Below are 20,502 nucleotides of genomic sequence, written 5' to 3' on the forward strand. Positions count from 1 at the left end.
TATCCTTGGCGGTTTTTTTAACGTTTTATTCTCATTTAACTGGTACTTATTTTGGGATAAACTCCCATATTTTGGTGCTCAAGCACCGATTACTGACTTGGATCCCTAGGCGCACGTTTGAACGACAACATGGTAGGGAATAAAATAATTATTCTCTCTCTCGCTAATTGATTCATAGCCCAAGTCCCCGCCCTCGTCACTGCCCACGTCCCCTTCGTCGCCACTAGGACGCATGCCTCTTCCTAGTGCCCCACGCCCTTTAGCTCCATCGTCCGATCCAACCTCTCAGTATACTTTACTTGAGAAGCTCGGTACAGGTAGCTTTGGGACCGTTTACAAGGCGTAAGTGCTGAACGCCTACAACTACTTCGTTACTGACCATAAAGTAATAGTGCAGACAAGAATGGCCACATTGTTGCTATCAAACAGATTGACCTAGAGGACACTGACGATGATATATCAGAAATTCAGCAAGAAATCTCTCACTTGGCTCAATGTGATTCTGACCATGTCACTCGCTACTACGGATCATTCGTAAAGGGATACAAACTTTGGATCATTATGGAATACCTCGCTGGTGGCTCTTGTCTGGACTTGCTCAAACCAGGTGTATTTCCCGAAGCTCAAATCGCTGTGTTGGTCAGAGAACTACTCCTTGGCCTCGATTATTTGCACACGGAAGGGAAGATCCATCGTGACATCAAAGCTGCCAATGTCTTGCTATCAGGATCTGGAAGTGTTAAACTTGGTAAGTACCATGCACTATTCGCCATACGTAGTCTAATTAAATCATAGCCGACTTTGGTGTTGCCGCTCAGCTGAGTACAACATTGAGGCATACCTTTGTCGGAACTCCATTTTGGATGGCACCTGAGGTTATTAGACAAGCGGGATACGATGCCAAGGCAGATATATGGTCCTTAGGCATTACAGCAATCGAGTTGGCGCTCGGCGAGCCTCCGTTGGCTGAATACCACCCAATGCGTGTCCTGTTTCTGATTCCCAAAGCAAAGCCGCCCGTTCTTGAAGGAAACTTTGGTGCTGCATTTAAAGAATTCGTGTCTTTGTGCTTGACGAAGGATCCCAAGCTTGTGAGTAATCTATTATGAAATAATATTCCCTGGCCTCATTTTTCGATAGCGTCCATCAGCAAAAGAGCTTCTGCAACATCGATTCATCAAAGGCGCTCGCCGTGGTACGAGCTCCCTAACCGAATTGATTGAGAGGTACCAAGATTTTCGGACTCGTCAGCCACGTGCACCGAATCCGAACAATCATCCAACTATTCGTCAGTCAATCTATGATACGTATGCTGGAGGAGCGGGGGGTACTATGCGCAGCGAATGGCTGTTCGAAAGCGTTCGAAGCAACGCACCACCCAGCGGTTATAACAGCGTACGAGACATACTATACGAAGAAGATGGAGAAGGGAACGAGATACGGTCAGGGAAGAAGGATACTTATAGTAGTGCGAGCGCAGCCTTTGGATCGGTAATCGAGGATGAACCTCAATCTCAAAATTTAGACAAACCCGTTAAGGTGTGTCAATTTGCTGCGGGCTTGATGGAACAAGCCCTATTTCGGCAGTCTGCCAGTTTACCATCCAAACGCTTACATGATGCTGTCGTAATATAGACTCCCACAACATCTACCCCTAGCTCACCTGTGACGGCCAAGAGCTCGGTGCCAACGATTGGAGATGGGGCAGCATCGCCTACATCTCCCCGTCACCAGAAGCGTTCGAGTCACGCTGCGCGAAATGATCCCAACGGTACCGTCGTTCAGGAGGGTGACGTAGGAGATGGGTGAGTAAACCTGCTATAGCTATGGTCGAACCACCAACTTACTTTGGCCAATCAGAATGAATACTATGCGACCGGTAAAACGAGTGGACGCTGCAGGCTCTCTCCGTCTTTCCAATGAATATGTTGGAAGTGTTAGGAGCCGTAGCTCTGGTGATAGCGGTGAAGGAAATAACGAGAATGGGCTTGGTGAGAGTGTAATATCCAACGGTGAAGCGAAAGCAGCTCGGAAGCGCGCGAAAAGCCTTGGTGAAAGTGCCAAGGCAGGCACGGCACTTGTAGATGAGGTCGTTATACCTGTTCTACAAAGAGTATGTTACTCGAACTCACTCTAGAATATGACGCTGACCCTATACAGCATATACACGATGACATGGATGCTCACGAGATCGAAAGCATGAGCATGCTCGCGAGAGGATTTGAAGATCTCAAGAATGCCAATCCTGAGCTAGCATACAACGTCATTTTAGACATGTTGTCGGGCATCAATGAGTAAGCTATATAATTATTGATAGAGGTTCTGGTCGTTGAATTTTGCCCCAGAAATAACGTACTAAGGCAACATATTTCAACAAAACGAGGGATGTTCCCGCATAAACGCATACACCGTGGGACCGAAATGACATCCGAGGGGCTTGTTGTCACCGAACAGGCGGAAGAGGTTGGAGGACAATCGACTGAAAACCTGGATGCTCAGAAACGGAGCCCGATCGCAGAATTGCTTTACCTCCGTTGGCTTGAAGGATTGAAGATCAAGGTATTTGGGTGATTATTTCTTGGCTTGGGCGTCTTATTCTGGTACACATGCTTGTTTCGTTTGGATCTGGCACACAATAATCAACAATTTACAACAAACACTGAATGTACTCTCTTCTTGGTGTTAGATCGGTTCATTTTGTATATTTGTTTCTGATTCAGATTGCATTTACGTCTTACAGACTCATATATAGTTAACTTATGAAACCTACCCATATGTTTGAATAGTTCAAACAGGTAAGTAATATGGTGCTCGTTGCTTGGACAATGGGTCTTCAATGCGGTGCGTTCAGGAGAACTGACTGACTCATGGATGACATAGTCGACATAGACGAACGATCATGCGGAAAACATACAAATATATTGGACTGACACAATATCCCCCCGCTCCACCCTGCCCCCAGGCGTTGTTGAATTGTCTGCTTCAACTCCATCGTCACTGCCTTGACTCATGCCTTGACGGCATACTTGCGGATGGGGAAGTGCAAATCCTTCTTCCTCTGCTTCTCCGTCTTTCGCGCAGCATCAGTCTAGATCCAAACAAAGCACGTTAATAAAGTCCAGCAAATTAATCAAGAGACGTACCTTGCTCAGCCTCCTCCTAATAGCGCGAGTCTTCTTGACACGGAGGTCAAGAGGCAAGTATTTCTTCTTTTTGTAGAGTTCGCGGAGATTTTGTCGTGTCTTTTGGTTGGTAACAGTCAAGACGCGGGCGATGGATTTCCTGACGGCATTGCTATTCAAACACCAGTCTGTAAGCGACCAGAGCATTTAAGCATACAGCTAACTCACATCTTGGTCAACTTTGCCGAAGATCCACCTACAACTTTTTGGACGCGGAGCTTAAGGAGATCCTCCTTGAGTTCTCCAAGCTGCTTGCTCAAGTCCGCCTTGGACCTAGAATGGGATTTCTTATCAGCAGTGTTCACGGAGTTTGTCAAATATTTTCCCACTTGGACTGAAGCTCATATGCCTTGACTTTGCCCTGGGCCATTTTAATGTTCTGTACGAGTAAAACATTGTTTGTAAATTATCTAGATTACACCAACATAGATTCGTACTCACAGGTCGATACCTTGAGGATTGTCGAGTGGATCACCGGAAGCAAAAAGTCGGATACACCGGCTTCCGGGTGATACTGTGGTACTGTATAGCCAAAAGCATGAGCCCGATTTGACATCTATCTCAAATATCGCCGCATCAAGCCATCACGGGGTCTTGTATTACTTACAATGACTTATCTGTAATCACCCATAATCCAGCTCCTTGCGTAGGGAAAATAAACAAGCAAGACGCGAGATTTCCAATATACCAGCTCATCACGTGGTCTCGCGTCGACACCAGGACCGCTCAATCAACTTGTCTCACTCGGCCACGTTGTTATCATGTCCACAGAAACCAATGTACCTACGCCCAACCCAAGTGACTCTAGGCCGCCTGAACTTCAGAGAGGGTCGTTTACGCGCGTCAATACGTATGTGTTTCTCCTGATATCCTAGCAACCTAGCCCTTCACATGGACCTTTGTCTGACTTGGCTACTAAAGCTATATCCCAGAAGATTTGGCAACGAAACTACGCAACGTTCCAGCGCGAATCCGTAAAAGTGCGTATGGCCTAGATCATATCTACCCAACTCAAACCCACTGATGCGTATGATATCTCGACGCGAGCAGGTGTGACAGAGGGCTACAAGACTTGGGACGGCGAGCCTATTGCTCCGAGTGTTTCGCATACACGCGACTCGCGCGCCCAGCTCGGACATGGTCCTTTGCGCCCATCTATCTTTCAATCATCCAATAACGAAGGGTTTAGAAGAGTCATGACTACTCCGAATCCTTTGCCCTCGAACTCCGGCTATACCGGGATACCTCGCTTTGCCGATTTCGGGGAACCCCCCGCTAGGCCAATCCCTGCAAACGGTGGTGTACGGGCGCGAGTAGCGTCTTTGGGAACTTATCCCGCTTCCCTCCCGGCCACTTCGCGAAAGGGGAGCAATTCTTCAAAACACACCGAGACGGTAAACGACGATTCGGATTCGGATTCAGACGTGAATGATGCGAAGAGTGCGACCGGCTCCGACGCATTTGGAGAGTTGTTCGAGGCCGGGGAAGAAAGAAGTTCCGGACAGTCCAGTATGTTCGGCTCTAAGCCCGTAGCTCTCCCAACGACGGGAGACGCACCGCGTCAACCTCGGTCATTCCAACAGACGCAATCGCTACCTGCTGGTAGTCTTGAGTTTGGTATTGGAACAGGGCGTGGGGTTTCTACTCTTGAATCTTTGGACGAGGAAGAACCCTGGCGCCAACATGATTTCAGCCGCTATGCGAGTATCCCTCCGGAGTAGTATTATTGTGTTATCACTTGTTCCACTCTTGCTATTTCTTCACCCTTATTGCACCCATTGCTACGCGTAAATCATTCCCACCCCTATCTATGTCTAGGCATCTCCCAAGTAGTCGGGCCTACTATACCCCTCTCTTGGTTTGCTTAACGTTTTCGGTTCATTAATTGAAGGATCAAATTTGTTGTACGGGTCAAATTTTGCTTTGAACTTTCGGCCAGGAGTCGTACGAGAGTTGTACATCGATTACATATGTAACCAAGGATCATGTACCACCCTAACTCTTTGTGATCGAAACTGTATTCAATATGTTCATGGAATGAGATGCATGAGATAATGATCAAGAAGAAAACGAAGTAAGGAAGATCAGAGGCAGTGATGATAGTGTACAACAGTGTGACCAGGATAAGATGAATCCGAATGAAATGCGATGCGGTTGGAATGGTAGTCTCAAGTGTTGCTTTTGGTCCCAAAATAGAGAGAGAAGAGAAAGAATGAGAAGCATAAAACATCGGATGGGAGCAAATCAAGAAATTTCGGCAAGAAAGGTTTGATACGACGAGTGGCAGTTGAGGGATGTGCTAAGGTTCCAGTCGAGGGCATGCAACATCCGTCGCTCCATAGACGCGAGCTCACTGACACTCCAAAGGCTGTTGCATCGGCCCCACCACCACCTTAGAGGTCGGTTATAATCACTTTCAACCTGATTGACAAAATTTCTATTAAAACTTGGCGAATTTATAACCAATCTAAAAGAACAAACCTTGTCCGCGAGTATGAATGAGATGAAAAACAAGTCTTCAAAGTAATCCAGTGGACAGGTTATGGCAATTCGTCTTATGAACTGCAACGCTACAAAAGCAGTATCATCGCGGACAGAACCTCGGGTAGTTTTCAAGACATCTGCAATAAACCATTCGAGCGGGAAAAGACCTCGGGAGGTCATACCAGGGAGACTGTCTCGAATGTGCTTGGCGCATATTCTTGCCGTTTGTCGGTCCCAATACTCGTCACCTGATTCAGGCTCATCTTGCCAGGAGTGGCCCGCTGATGCCGCACATGCTGACGGCGAAGGCAACGAGCTCGACGTAGTGGACGGGCTGCATTGCTCGTCTAGTATATCAGATTCGTCGGAGTCGGAATCAGAGTCCCAGTCGGAGAAGGCGCTGTGCCCGGTAGTAGGGTTGGTAGTGAGATGACCGCTGCTCTCCTCGTCTGAATCATCCATATGGAGGAACGACTCGAGCGTATCGGCTTCTTGAGGAGAAACAAAGATACGATAACCTTGAGACTGCGATTGAATTCCTATCCTGAGGTGGGGGTTAGCGCATATATAGTTCAGCTATAGTAGAACCAACCATTCATGATCAATCATAGGAGCATTATGCCTAGGTCCTTCGAGTTGCTCCCATAGATTCACATGCTCTTCAGCCATGGCGGAGAAAAAGCTGATGGACGGAGACCAAGAGGCTTGCTCAAGGGGGGTATGTATAGTCAAAGGACCTAGGGACTTTGATTCAAATTGTCCGTTTGGCGGTCCGACCGGCGAAAAGAGCCGACTAGTGAATCCAGCCAGAGTTGTACCAATTTTTGATACACTTCCCAGGATACTAACGCCAGTAAGGTTGCGGCGATGATGTGATAGCTTCGTGCGCCTGGCGGGCCGGCTCGAGTCCTGGTATACGATCATCGATGACCGAGGCATTGTTTCCAGGGTGTCTCGTGTATGTGGAATGACGACGGATCGTTGGGTAAACGGCTGAGCTAAACAAGGTTGGTTATCGCAGAGAGAAGGAATGTCCCCGGTTAGGAGCTAGGTAGTGAATGCCGACGATAGCAAATATTGGTTTCCAGATCTCGTTATATATCCTCCGTAGGCGAGGTACTGGCGCCGAGGTAAACCAAGCGCGAGCGCTCAGGTTAGAGTTCTACTTCTGGATAATAGCAATTAGTCCAAAATGGCTGTGAGAACAAGTGCCAAGGTACGCGGGGAGATTTCTGAAGGTCCAACATGGTGTCAAGCCTGAGATATACTCTTGGAGCTTCTGGCTGTGCGCGCTATGCCACCTGGGAAAGGCAAGTTGGAGCTGGTAGCAAGAAACGAGTTGATATGACAGAGTCGCGCGTTTTTTTCCCCGTAGGGCTTGCCCATTTCCCCTCTATATGCCTCAAGGATGAGGGCCCGAAGCTCAATAAGAGTCGAATAAGCCTACTTTTGCCAATCCAGAACAAAGGGCGGTCAAGCGCGCACTTACCGACAGTTTCAGCACGTGATCTAAGATAAAGTCTGGCGTAAATGCGAAATCTGGATTTGGCTGAACACAATTCTCTTAGGGGCGCAAAGGGAGGTGTGACTGATGGCGTTCATGGTTCCTGGGTTCAAATAACACGGTTGATTAAGCTACACTAGAAATACATGCAATACAAAGGGGCATCGTGGTATGACATCTTTGAATTCATTAAACGCGTAGATCGATTAGTGGTATGGGTTCTGTCCCGCGCGTTCACGTGCGAGCCTGGCTTGAGCCTCGTGAGACTCTGCCTCGGCCACATTCATTTGGTGGTGGCGAATTGCGGCGGCTTCCTGTTCCTTCGCATTTCCCTTGGCCTTCATTGATTCAGAAGACAACAACATTCCTGCGAGCTGTTGAGCCTTGCCCTTCATCTCCAGTGATTTTGCGTCCTTGGTTGACATATTATTCGCAGTAGTGCTAGTAATGCCAGTTGAAGTGGTGTTGTGGACGTTCTGTGATCCGGTATGCGGGGTTTGATAGTCACGGCCGGTCAGACCTGGGCCGGTCGTATTGCCGGTAGCGGTGGTACCCATCCCCGTGGTTGTGTCGCCACCCGTATAGTGACCAAGCTCAGAGGACAGTGCTCCTCTTCCAGCATCGTTGTGAATTGGTGGGTTAGAAGACATTGCACCACCGGAAGGCTGGGCACTATAGCCGGTGGTGGGTTGGTTGTGGGCGGTATGCTGGCCGGGCAGTGACTGATCGTAGGAGCCCGTCATATTATTTCCCTGGGATATATTTGTACCAACTCCAGATGAATGGGTAGTAGGTGCTACCCCTCCTGGGTACGTGCTTGACTCGGGGTTGTACTGACTCGCGACAGCATAATTGGGATCACTTGGGTTCCCAGCATAGTTGGTATCGACAGGGGCCTATAGGTTTGTTAGACAAAGGTACTTGGGTTTTGAGGACATACATACGTCGTGATGTTTCTTGAAGAGTGGCATTTTGGATTATGGATATATATGCGTATGCGTGTGTGAGGAGTAGTCGATAGTGAATAGGTACGAGGCCACCTCAGCAGCCATTTTTATATCCTGGCCTTTATTCCCTTCGTCATTGAATACGTCAGAGATTGTGAACGCACCAAGTCCTGCGAGTGTGGTGCTCATTTGAAGCGCCAAATGACGTTGCGGAGCCGTAAAACTAATTATAAATTAGAGTCACATGACTAAGATCCCAAGCAATTTGCAATGTAATAATTTCTGGCCTTTCAACGATGAAGCCTCCTGCTCATGTTCCGTCAACGAAAGTGCTCGCCGACCAGCACACTCGCTACCATCTAAAACAAGTGCCTATGTTGTTGAGAGAGAATTCAGAGTCCCGTAAACGACGTCTAGATCCCGAAGACGTAACAACCAAGTCCTCCCGAATACGCTCAGTCGCTCCACCCCCGAAGAGTCTAAAACGGGATGATTTATTTCGAAAAGACATGTACCTGACATTTGTCAAAAATGCGCTCAGGGAAAGGCTCAAGGCAAGTGGCTTCTTGCCTTGACCCGTGTTCATGGATGATAAGAGTTCATCATACTTTAGGGAAACTCGGAGCCCTTTCATGAACTTGTTGGCCAATTTAGTCCCGCGAAATTTGGTGAACCAACCGAAGGGTCAACAGCTCAACTACGATCTTGGATTGCGGCATTGTCTCATGTCGTATCCTCACTGGAAAGGTCACATGCCCCGCTGGTTGAGGCTGTACTCGCCACACCATGGATGACGCTTGATGATGCCTTTGCTGCAACATATACGAATTTTGTAGGGACGCTGGTCAGTGCGCGGCCCGAATACATGTCATCAGTCCTTTCACGCTGTATTCAAGCGTTTATATATCGTAAGAAGATTTACCTCGCTACTCATCCATCTAACCCTTACATTTACTAACACACCTACTACTTAGAGTCATACGGGTTCCTGGGAAGGAACTTTAATGGAGATTCATCTCCGCTCACCAGACGAATAATTTGTAACCGGGTACACAACCTACTGAGCCACCTTCTCGGGCTCATTCCTACCCTCCCTCTGATGCTGCAGCCTATCATTACTTCTTACTTCCCGCACAAGAAACTCAGTAAGCTGGCCCAGACAACTTACATCCGCAATCTCCTCACCTTATCTGGGTATTGCCCCGCGCTCAGCGATGCTATATTATCGCTGATTGTTGAGCGAGCACAACAAATCGATGTGAGGACGCTCCATTGTCTTGGACAAACTTTGGGTTGACTGAAATAGTAATTTCGATAACAGGTTGAGATTCAAGTCGAGCTGGAAGACTTGGACGATGACAACGACCCTGAAGGTGGTGATATATTCAATCTGGATGGGTTTGACAGCGTCATCGGCGAAGAAGATCATTTGCAGAACCCAGTCTTTGGAGACGAGGACGAAGAGGAAATTCTTGACGGACTTAGTGACATTTCTTCCGAGAACGGAGACTTGGCTGAGGACGACGTCGCTGAAGGGCCCTCGAACGTAAAGCACATCCAGGACATGGTATCTAAGCTCGATGCAATGTTAAACTTGGTATTTGAGCACTTGGCGGCGATACCTAGTGAAACGCTCTCTTCGTTCCCCTCGTCCTCAACCAAACAGCCACCAATAATCCCAGTTACCCCGGAGCGACAGCTCGAAATTCGACACTCTCAGCTTTGGAACCTAATTGCAATATTCAAACGAACGATTGTCAAAACACACAAATCCCGATATACCCAATTCCTTCTTTTTTGGTATTCATCCCTTCATGCCGATTTTACCGATGTCTTTCTGGGGGTTCTCATGGATCGACTGATGGACACTACACTTCCCGATATGGCTCGCGTAGGAGCTGCGAGCTACGTTGCCAGCTTTATCAGCCGCGCAAAGCATATTGATACGGCTAATGCGCGTGCTGTTATTGGTGTCTTGTGTGATTATCTCCGCGATACTGTCGACAAGGTCGAGGAGCTTGAAGCGCGGGATTCTAATTTCACACCCGTTGTCTCCCAATATGCATTGTTCTACGCTATTGCACAAGCAGTATTCCTTATCTACTGTTTTAGGTGGAGGGAGCTTGGGGAGGACCCGGATGAACTATTAGTCGAAGGAGATGAATCGCCAAAATTATGGATGCCAGATTTGCTGGTTGTGCAACGAGCAATAATGTCCGCACTAAATCCCCTGAAGGTGAATCAAATTTACAGCTCGAGAATGTGGCTCTGATGATAAGCGTTATAGATTTGTGCGGTAAATGTGGTGCAACAATTTGCTCGTGTATCGAATAGCACAGGTTTCGTTTATTGCTTTACCATTTTAGAGTCTAATCGCCGTTCAGACCTTGCCACGGCGGAAACTCCTCCTCCTCAGTACGGAACACGGCTAAAAATCGACCCAAAACACGCACGGCTTATGCGGGATCCTGCGCTGGACGCCGATCTCAATGCATTCTTCCCTTTCGATCCATACAAACTCCCTATATCACACAAATACATCGATCACGTTTACCGTGAGTGGTCATCGGTAGCTCTCGAAGAGGACGAGGACAGCGATGAAGAGGAGGAAGAGGAGGAAGAGGAGGAAGAGGCTCTACCAGAACCCCAACCTCAATCGCCAGTTGGGAGCGATGGTACTGAAAGTGAAAGCGATGACGAAAGCGAGGGCTCAGTTGCTCGCAGTGCTGCTAGTCTAGATCCCGCGGGTATACCCATCCCCGGTTCAACTGCAGACTTACTCGGGGTTTCTTTTGGTGGAATGAGTATATCACCCGGTGTGCACCGATGAGATGCGGGGAGCTATAGTTGCTTGTAATCCGAGTTTCCAGCTTTTTCCTCGCTGAGGGTTCTTAATCCCTGACTTACGTTTACTTACTCTTGGTTCTGGGGAATATATTGATATACTATTTCTTATTCCAGTATGTTGAAAAATTTCCGACATACGAGATGTGTTTTACTGTCACAGATCCATTCTCCGAATGGTAGGTGACGTTATGTGTACCGTAGAGTGACCCTTAGGTACCGAAGCAAATACGAATCCCTTTCTATATGCACTTCATGGACGAAGCATGAACATGCGCCGCACACGTGTATTATTACTAGCCGCTAAAGGACCCTCAAACGAACCATACTTGTGAGGACTCGCACACGAACTGTCCAATCACCCACCGTTGCTCAGCGTGGGTAGCCTGTCGTCCCACCTACTCACAATGCGCACTGATGAGTAGCCTAGCCTAGCCCGCCCATTGATGAATTGACGGATTGGAACCACTGGAATATGGATGCCTGTTGTGCTTGGCCATGAGGTAAATAAATTTAGAATCCGTGCCGTGAACGATTTGCTAGTATACACTATTTTATATATCCTTGATAACTTAGGATGTACAAGTCCTAGCTGGTGAGCTAGCGTGCGGCCGACCACAAGGGTTCATTTGGGTTGTCTACTCTCTCGTCTGATTACCAATTCCAACTTGGTCTCACCATGGGCAAGATCGATTGCCGTGTTCAAAGGGCACGATACTGCAGTACTAGTCGATCAGACGCTAGGATCCTCCCAGACTCCGACCCCACATAATCCACGTCAAGGAGCAGGGTGCCTGTGATTGGTACAACTATTGGCCCCTGGGGACCCGTTTGAATAGTATTTATCAGCTTCACATTTCAGAACTGAGCATTCTGTGGTCCTCCCCTCGTTTCGGCCTGCTTATTGGCGTATCGCTCACTGGTCACCATGCGTTCAGTTTCCCTCCTTGCTGGCGCTATCCTCTGCTTTTCTACTCAGGCCGTCGCTGGTTTCTCATTTGAGGATGTACCCAATGGAACGATAGGGGCAACTACACTCTTTGCACGTGCGAATTCTTGCCCTTCTGGACAGTACTACGACAACGGCTGCAAGCAATGTCCAGCAGGTTCTTATTGTACTGGTAAGTCTTCTTACTCATACAAACGTATCTTCTGTTAAATCCGGTTTATAGGAGAAGGAGGAGCAAGGCAATGCGATAAAGGTCAATACTCTCGAGCTGGTGCATCCGCATGTACTGCATGCCCATCTGGGACATACACAGACCGTAAGTGAATCCCCTACCGAAACCTGTAAAATCACTGATGGTCATCGCTCAAATATTAGAAAAGGGCAGCGTTCAATGTACGACTGCCCAATGTGGGTGGTATGCCACTGGGTCCAACGAAAGCAACGATCGAGGGTCGGATGGACAAAAACAATGTGGGAGAGGGTTTTATAGCTCACCAGGCAGCACAACTTGTAAAAAATGGTCAGTAGCTATGCATGTTCCTGCGTTCAACATTTTTTTGAACATATACATTCAAAATAGTCCAGCCGGGTCCTATTGCAATTCCGCAACGACATGCGAGCCCGCTTTGTGCCAACCTGGGAGGTAAATCATAATTTGATTGACGTTGGATCGAATTCTAATCGGATCATCCGATTCTCGGCCAATGAAGGTGCCAGCGACTGCACAGAGTGTGCTGCAGGGACATACATTAACCGGTTAGTTTGACAGCCCAAAGCCAAGTTGTATTCCAAGTATTAACCTGTATTAGGTATGGATCGACATCTTGTTGCAAATGCTGCGCCGGGAGCTTCCAAAGTTCTACCGGGCAGACCCACTGCCAGGCCTGCCCAGAACAAACACGACGTGAGTTGACATTGGGTTCACGTATTAGGAATAGTTACTTACTATGTGCACCTCTGGTACAGCTAACGGACAAGGAAAGGTCTTGGTCACATCCGAACCAGGATCCAAGAGTAGTCAACAGTGTCATGCGTATGGACTTGGTGACCCAGCACCTATCCCGGGCGCATGTGTCGACAGCTCTGTGACCGAAAACCAGGCTGTTTGTCGTGAGTGCCGGTCCGAATGTGTACCACATGTTTGTTGTCCTAACCAGCCCTGGTTCCCATTAGCCGCAACCACTGGCCCGGTTCCAACTGGGTTACGCAAGCGTACTGTCCCTCGAGGATGTTCAAACCGGAGACACACCATGTGCGAGGTCAAGTCTGGACGCGGTGGTTGGGAATGCCTTGACACTGAGACTACACTTGAGTAAGTTTCACTATGCCATAGTATTCAAGCTCTGACGTATTTTAATAGTGCTTGCGGGTCCTGCGACAATGACTGCTCGGCCATTCCTTATGTCGGAGACGTGAAGTGCGTGGCTGGAAAATGCCAAGTGGCTACTTGTCTCAAGGGGTTCAATGTTCAATACGTCGATGAGACCCCGTCATGCATCCCCACCACAAAACAGGCATTTTTGATTTTTGAAAGGGACATGGGTTTGGCCAAATAGCCTCGATTCCTCTTCTTGTAACTTAACCTTCGCTCATTTAATTCTGTCCCATCATTCTACAAAATCCCATTGTTGTACTTTGTACTTGTTTAGGGTACATGATGTAATGGACAATGCCAGATTACCGTTCTGGGGCGTTTCACGGTTTCACTATCTGGCGCACTTTACCACAGAAACTCGTCTATGGCTAGGGCAAGTGATATATAAGCCGGACCCAAGGCCCTTCAACATATACAATCAACCAGACTATACGAGTGGATGCAACCACAACATAGTGACCAAGTACAACGAGTCGTAATTCTCAAATAGGGGCTAGTAATTTAGACTACGCGGGAGCTCGGGACTCGCAGATCGAGCTTGCTTGGTAAATCTTTCGCTTTACTTCAAGTTCCAACTCGATGGACGGAGGGGCCCCCATCGTACCAGTCCTTCTACCCGCTGGTGCAATTCACTTTGCTAGGGTTGGGCCATCGGACACCAGCCAGGATATTATCCAAACACTGCTTGCCACCCAAGGTGTCAAGGCGGAAATACTGGGAGATTTAGAGAGCATTGTCGGCGATGGGGCAGATTGGGAATGGTCACTTCAGTATGTCCGGAAGGAGCCTCGGGGAAGGGTATGGCAAGACGATGAACTGGATGCACTAGACGATGGTTAGTTCCCCGAGCGAGCCGAAAATAGATCACAAGCCCATAATATTTACAGGCATTTTGAGCAATGATTTTCCCGCAGAACGGCTCCTTCCAAACCGATCCGAATCGAAACCTGATTCTCAGAGACATTTTTCGGCATTTCCATTAACATCACATCTACATTCACCTACAGTCCGCTTAATATCACAGCACCCTTACCTCAGCTTTCATGTTGCCTTTGAGCGAGTTCCAGAAATAACGGATGGCTTTGTTATGCAATGGTTCATTGCGTATTCTTCGACCGTAGAGGACGTCATCAACGATATTGCGGACAACCTTGGTCTTACAGTCTATCTAGCCGGAACGGGCGGCGGGAAGGTAGATTATGTTATTGAAACATTTACGCCGGACGGTGGGAAAGAGTGTGAGTTTAATTCATGAATTGCCAGGTTCTCCTCTAACCCAAGAGGTTCAGCGGTAGAGCGATTGGAACCTTCTGCAAGTGTCACAGCAGTATTACGGAGACTAGCGCCTGGAAGAAGGATACGTTTGGTGGTACCCGAGGAATGGTATCGTCGCCCCAAGTCGAAATCTTTCTCCTCTCACCTTTCACTCACTGAAGACACCCTCAAGACTGCCGCCTCCGTCGATGAATCGAATCCTTCGGATCAGCAGGAAGAACTTGATGAAATCGGAGATGGGACAGCCAAGCAGAGCTCTCGACAGTCACCTTCGGTCCCATCCAGTCCTGTTATTCCTAGACCTCGACCATTCTCAGGTGTCTCAAACTCGTCCGAACCCGATTCTCCTTCTCGACAATCAACGATTTCGTCTCATCGCTTGTCTTCTATCTTCGACAGTTGGCTCAGTATATCACCCAATGGTGCGATCACCTTGCCCTCACAGCCAAATGCAGCGCCAGAGAGAATCAGTGTTAGTTCACCACTGCCTATTGATCCTGGAAGTATGCGAGATGGAAAAAAGGAATATCAAAATGTGGTGGAATCGGAAGAGCAAAAGACGGAGTTTGAAGAATTTATGGTAGGTCTTGATTCATGTCTGCGATGTACATTTTCTTAGTTAACAAATCTCCTCCCAGGATGAATTTGGTATCAAAGCAGAGCAAAGACCGAAGATGAGAGATATGCCATGGGATCGAAAGAGATATTTGATCGAGCAAAGCAAGAGCCGCGCATCGGCGGCACCAGCTTTATATAATAACAGCAATGCATCATCCGCCACCGTTGGTCCGGCAGGCGCAGGCTCATTGGTACCCAAGCTACTTCCCCAGTTGACTGGGGGTGCACTTGGAAGATTCACCGTCGCACGATTCGGAAGCTGGAATGCCGCCACGGCACCCCATGGCGCAAACACATCATTTTCATCTGGTGAAATGTCGCCAAAGTCTCCCAAGGGCTCTATCAAGCGACAGATGTCATTTGGGTCCAGGCGTACCAGTCTCGAGCCAACAGCAGAAGAGATATCTGGACTTGCTTCACCCCCAAGGTCGCCTCCCCTCTCACCCAAAGCAAGTCTCTGGGCTTCCTGGTGGGGTACTCCCGGACAGCCGGTGACGGCAGAAGGGGAGCGTTCAAGCGATAAAGGGAAGAGTGCTGTTGCAGAATTGACTCGTCTGGGTCAAACCGCCGGCGCACCCCATTCCCGAGTGAACCAATCTACCGTCGGGCCATACATAGCTGGAATAACCGGGAACAAGACCAATAGCACGACGTTAGTCAAGCACTTGGTCAGCCTGAGGGTACATGCTGCAACAGCCAAGTTGGATTGGATAAAGGAGTTTGTTGGACCAGGCCAAGGCATGGAAGCCCTCTCCGCCTTAATTGTTGCGTTAGTAAAGAACAGGGAAAAGAGGTATGGTCATCATTCGTTGGCTTATTCAATGACTTATGTGGGGCATTGCCGTCTTCAGGAGGAATCTAATACAATCGGAGTCCATGTCGCTTTTGGAGTGTATCAAGTGTCTCCGAGTCCTCGTCAATACGGACGTGAGTATACATTGGCCAAACTCATACTTGTCACTGACTGGAAAACGCCTTCAGCCTGGCCTGTCAAAGATACTTACGATGCCTAACCTCATATTCCAAATAGTGACCTGCCTCGATACAGGAAACGCGAAGATTCGTTCAAATGTCGCTGATTTATTGGCGGGAATATCCGTAGTCTCGGAAGACCAAGGACACCGAATGGTACTTGACGCGCTTTCAGACTTTGCATCAGTCAATCGCGAGGAGTTCAGATTTGAACAACTGATTGAAACCATTCGAGTTCCTAATATAACGCCAGACGATGTGGATGAAACATTTTGGTCCGAAAGGATGCCCGCGTTGGTGCTTCTTATCGCTATAACTGCTTCATGCCCGGATCTTGAGCAACGAATAGCATTAAGGGACGAACTCAGTAGGCGAGGTTTCAACGAAATCATTGTTGTATGTTGTGTCTCCAAGTTCCGTAGCCTTGAAACTGACGTCCCCTAGACTCTGAGGTATCTCAATCCGCCCGCAACCATTACAGAGCGGCTAGACGGCTACTGTGAAGACAAGCTTGACGATGAGGAAGATCTACGAGCGCGGATTAGAAAGCAGTTTGATCAAACAGAAAAAGAGCACGAATATTGGAGCAATTCTGAATCCGCATTGATATTCGAGAGGATTCTGGCTCTCGCTGACGATTACGATGGCGTTCCGGACACTATCCTCGAGATCCTTCGCTCTCACTTACGAATTCTCGAACAGCCAACCACACTGTAGGTGATATTCATTTTCTCTTTCTGCATGGTCACTGAGCGCGGTACAGGGGGGTCAAGTCACGAATCTTTATTGTTCTACACCGGTTTGTTTCTCAGTTGACCACATTGGAAGACGTGTGAGTGGTGCCCCTCGGTGGAATCCTTCTGCTGTTGACTGGAAGTCGCTAGTGAGCATGAATGGGTCCCACTGCTCAGAAGATTTGTCGACTCAGTCAAAGATATCACTGGAGTTTGTCCAGAGGTCTTAGACGATATTACTGCGCTTTCCAATGCTAAGCTTGATGAGCTCCGTGAACAGCTGGAAAAATTGGTAAAAGAGGCACGTAATGCTTTAGCCAAAAGATGTAAAAGAAATTGACCTTTGAACAGGAGCAAGGCCATTTGGACAAGATACAAACTCTTGAAGTGGAGATCAGTACACTAAAGTCGATGCAAGAAAGTCCGATATTGAAAGGGTCGGGCCAGGAGGTTAGCGACCAGTACCCTAACTAGCCACAGGTCTAATTTTACAGTACAGAATATGCATGGTATTGTCCAAAGGCTTGTACAAAAGGAAAAAATGGCGGTCCGTCTTCAGGCAGAGTTGGATCGATTGCGTAACGAGAACACGAAACTTGTTGAGGCTTCAGTAAGTAGTCATATATTATTCATCTGTTTGTATTCAGCCTATTTAAACCCCATATAGGAAGAGCAGGATAGAATCAGGCGTGAAAGAGACCGGGCCAAATGGAGCGCCATGACCGAAGAAATGTCAAACAGCAGAGCCAAAGTCAGTTTCAGTGCGCATATATTTACCTGTATCTCATGAATCTGCACTTCAGATGGCGGAGATGGAAACACTATTACGCGATAAAGAAAAACTTGTGCTTTATCTCAAGCGTTCAATGGAGGCACTTTCCTCGAGATTCGAGTCCGGCAGCGGCACAAATCAAGTGGCTGCGGAGAGACCAGACGGTGATTTTGATGCAGAGAGTATCACCAAACATGCAATGGACGAGCTTTCCGCCAGGGAACAGCAAATATCTGGACTACGTCAAGAGTTAAACGAGCTCAGAAACAAACTCGAGGAAGCTCAGTCGAGTCTCAAACAGCAAACAGCCGAGCGTGAATTCAAAGCTCGCGTTCCACCTCCGCCTCCGCCCCCACGGCGTCAATCCCAGCCATTTAATGATTCAGGTGCAGAAAACGAATCTTCCAAGACCTCACCTCCACCTCCGCCTCCACCGCCACCATTGCCGCCATTCGGGCCAGCTGAGTTACCAATAGCATCGCCTCCGCCTCCGCCTCCACCCCCTCCCCCAACTGTAGTTTCTCCGGCCCCACCCCCGCCTCCACCCCCGCCTCCACCTCCACCCCCTAGCTCGACCCCTGTGTCTTCACCGATCGTTAGCAGCGCTCCGCCACCGCCGCCGCCACCACCAGCACCACCAGCACCACCAGCACCACTGTTAACACTACCACACCTTGCAAGTATTATGTGTGAATTAAAAGATGATTTAACTAATTCTGCTTTTTGTAGCCCAAGTCTCGCCCCCTCCGGCCCCACCACCACCACCACCGCCCTCACTATCACCTCCAGGTAATGGCATACCACCTTCAGCATGGAAGATCTCGAAACGTATGAGTGGTTCCGCAGCCCCTCCAGGCAAGAAGCTAAAGGTGAGATCCGTCTTTTTTTAGAGTGTTATCCTATTAAGCAACCCTCTAGCCTTTCTTCTGGGACAAAGTTTCTTCTACAGGCAGCGTACAAACTGTATGGGGCCAACTTGGTATGATGGGAGGGCAAGTCGACCTTAATGACTTAGAGGAGGTGTTCTCTTTGGACCAAGCGCCGCCCAAACCTGTCAGTACTTCGAACTTAACAAAGGGCAAGGCACAGCAAGTCACAACAATGCTAGACATCACACGAGCCAATAACGTTGGTAAGGGCCGCGTCTGGGTGAAAACAGGAGATGAGCGCAAAGCTTACTGACTATGTAGCCATTATGCTCAAGACGCTCAAACTATCTCCTACCGCTATTCGTGAAGCTATATTAACTGTGGATGATGAACGGCTGTCGGCTGAGGATCTAGTCATGATATCAAAACAGCTTCCTACAACCGAAGAGGTACGTATTATGACGCCAACGCTCGTGCACTAAGTCTACAATATTATGCTAGGCGAATCGGATACAAGATTTTGGTGATGTGGGCAAACTCGCAGAGGCTGACCGGTACTTTAGCGAGGTGAGCACATTCACAATAACTCAAGCTTAGTTTATAACATTTTGCACAGATTTTAAGAATACCGAGACTTCAGGAGCGTTTATCGTGTATGATCTACCGCCGGCGCCTCGAGTTGGATATAATTGAGGCCCAGCCGGATTTATCAATACTCCATGATGCGGCGGTTGAACTTTGCACCTCAGACAAACTGCGCCGATTACTTCAGGTTCGTCTGCTTTTTGGGATTAAAATAGCCAAAGTGTATTTATACTGCACTTGGTTAAGGTTGTCCTGGCTGTGGGTAATGCGTTAAATAAAGCGACGTTCCGAGGTGGTGCATCCGGATTCAAGTTGAAATCGTTGATGAAGGTCAGAGTCCATCGTTCTATATTATTTTGATAGGGCATTTATACGAGTAATTTAGTTAAAAGAAACCAAGACCGCAAAAGCAGACTCTGAATGCCCAACTCTACTTCATTATATTGCCAGGGTTTTACTACGCTCCGAACCTTCGACAATTCTCTTTGTCGAACAAGCTCCTCACTTGGAATCTGCCGCCAGAAGTGAGTGAACTCTGCTCGTTTTTACGTCCATTCACTCACTAGTTCTATCCAGTCTCAATTCAAACTGTCATGTCAGGTGTGAATAGCATTGAAGCTGGGCTCAAGAAGACTACCTCGGAAGTCATTTCCTGCAGAAAAGCTTCAAATTCCCCATCAGATAAGTTTGGCTTGATTATGCAGGTAAATACGATAGCCACAATCACTGCCTCACACACGACTAATTTCACTGGTATATAGCCCTTCATCAGAAGCTCAGCTGAGAGCGTCTATTCGTTGAAATCCCTTGCCGAATCGACCCAAGTAAAACTCGTTGAAATGGTCTCTTATTTCGGGGAAACAACCGAGGGGCCTGAACCTACGAGGCCCGAGGATGTGTTCGAAATGGTTCTCGCTTTCTCTTCGTCCCTACAGGTCAGCTGCTATTAGAGCTTTGATGAGGCACTCAGGCTAACCCAAACCGATCAGAGGGCCGCATTGGATGTCAATGCAACTATGGCACAGGCACCTCCGTCAGTTGTAGTTGCAGTGAGCGAAGAATCGGTTGGCTATAACTATCAAAGTCTTTTGATCGCACCACTGACCCATACACAGAAGCCCACACCCAAGCAAGAAATACAAGAGCTTTTATCCCCATCCGATGCTGCTGCCGAGGGCAGTATTAGCACCGTTCACCTTTCCGCTGGTCGTGGTGACCTAGATCAAGCTATCCGAAGCTTGCGCAATGGTAGGCGCCGGGCGCGCCAGGACAGGCCATTAAGCAAGATATTCCTCGACGGAGGAAGTAACCGCCGGAGTCGCTTGTTTGAATCATAGTTCATACTCTCTTAATTTATCAAATTTTCATAACGTCTTCACAATTTTTGCTATT

At 48.1% G+C, this 20,502-nt stretch overlaps 7 protein-coding genes across 7 annotated transcripts; 4 read left to right on the forward strand and 3 right to left on the reverse strand.

Moving 5' to 3' along the window:
* Positions 1-232: 232 nt before the first annotated feature.
* RhiXN_04345 (Serine/threonine-protein kinase) lies at positions 233-2,571 on the forward strand (the record flags this gene model as incomplete). The annotated part of the gene is made up of 8 exons (XM_043324162.1): positions 233-342; positions 393-748; positions 796-1,091; positions 1,141-1,539; positions 1,636-1,805; positions 1,861-2,113; positions 2,161-2,294; positions 2,346-2,571. The coding sequence occupies 8 exons, from the start codon at positions 233-235 to the stop codon at positions 2,569-2,571; spliced, it is 1,944 nt and encodes a 647-aa protein (XP_043176581.1).
* Positions 2,572-3,007: 436 nt separating this feature from the next.
* Positions 3,008-3,552, reverse strand: RhiXN_04346 (ribosomal L29 protein; the record flags this gene model as incomplete). Its single annotated transcript, XM_043324163.1, has 4 exons — positions 3,008-3,088; positions 3,144-3,294; positions 3,351-3,455; positions 3,512-3,552. The coding sequence occupies 4 exons, from the start codon at positions 3,550-3,552 to the stop codon at positions 3,008-3,010; spliced, it is 378 nt and encodes a 125-aa protein (XP_043176582.1).
* A 391-nt stretch (positions 3,553-3,943) lies between these two features.
* RhiXN_04347 (uncharacterized protein) lies at positions 3,944-4,903 on the forward strand (the record flags this gene model as incomplete). The annotated part of the gene is made up of 3 exons (XM_043324164.1): positions 3,944-4,032; positions 4,104-4,162; positions 4,233-4,903. The coding sequence occupies 3 exons, from the start codon at positions 3,944-3,946 to the stop codon at positions 4,901-4,903; spliced, it is 819 nt and encodes a 272-aa protein (XP_043176583.1).
* A 523-nt stretch (positions 4,904-5,426) lies between these two features.
* RhiXN_04348 (uncharacterized protein) lies at positions 5,427-6,605 on the reverse strand (the record flags this gene model as incomplete). The annotated part of the gene is made up of 3 exons (XM_043324165.1): positions 5,427-5,603; positions 5,664-6,210; positions 6,259-6,605. The coding sequence occupies 3 exons, from the start codon at positions 6,603-6,605 to the stop codon at positions 5,427-5,429; spliced, it is 1,071 nt and encodes a 356-aa protein (XP_043176584.1).
* Positions 6,606-7,376: 771 nt separating this feature from the next.
* On the reverse strand, positions 7,377-8,141 carry RhiXN_04349 (CsbD domain-containing protein; the record flags this gene model as incomplete). Its single annotated transcript, XM_043324166.1, has 2 exons — positions 7,377-8,066; positions 8,115-8,141. 2 exons carry the CDS (start codon positions 8,139-8,141, stop codon positions 7,377-7,379), a joined length of 717 nt encoding a protein of 238 aa, XP_043176585.1.
* A 1,075-nt stretch (positions 8,142-9,216) lies between these two features.
* Positions 9,217-10,947, forward strand: RhiXN_04350 (RNA polymerase I-specific transcription-initiation factor; the record flags this gene model as incomplete). Its single annotated transcript, XM_043324167.1, has 3 exons — positions 9,217-9,375; positions 9,439-10,353; positions 10,405-10,947. The coding sequence occupies 3 exons, from the start codon at positions 9,217-9,219 to the stop codon at positions 10,945-10,947; spliced, it is 1,617 nt and encodes a 538-aa protein (XP_043176586.1).
* A 942-nt stretch (positions 10,948-11,889) lies between these two features.
* RhiXN_04351 (RhoA GTPase effector DIA/diaphanous protein) lies at positions 11,890-20,447 on the forward strand (the record flags this gene model as incomplete). The annotated part of the gene is made up of 32 exons (XM_043324168.1): positions 11,890-12,082; positions 12,134-12,226; positions 12,286-12,430; positions 12,496-12,666; positions 12,720-12,814; positions 12,877-13,020; positions 13,084-13,222; positions 13,271-13,327; positions 13,927-14,120; positions 14,173-14,523; positions 14,575-15,140; positions 15,199-15,971; positions 16,030-16,105; positions 16,160-16,546; positions 16,595-16,863; positions 16,914-16,982; positions 17,035-17,176; positions 17,236-17,334; positions 17,384-17,494; positions 17,552-17,635; positions 17,688-18,336; positions 18,386-18,525; positions 18,575-18,788; positions 18,847-18,974; positions 19,027-19,092; positions 19,142-19,297; positions 19,357-19,440; positions 19,496-19,634; positions 19,687-19,814; positions 19,872-20,045; positions 20,100-20,159; positions 20,226-20,447. The coding sequence occupies 32 exons, from the start codon at positions 11,890-11,892 to the stop codon at positions 20,445-20,447; spliced, it is 6,318 nt and encodes a 2,105-aa protein (XP_043176587.1).
* Between the last annotated feature and the right edge of the window lie 55 nt (positions 20,448-20,502).

This window comes from Rhizoctonia solani, chromosome 1, assembly GCF_016906535.1.
Source record: "Rhizoctonia solani chromosome 1, complete sequence".
NCBI classification, from domain to species: Eukaryota; Fungi; Basidiomycota; class Agaricomycetes; order Cantharellales; family Ceratobasidiaceae; genus Rhizoctonia; species Rhizoctonia solani.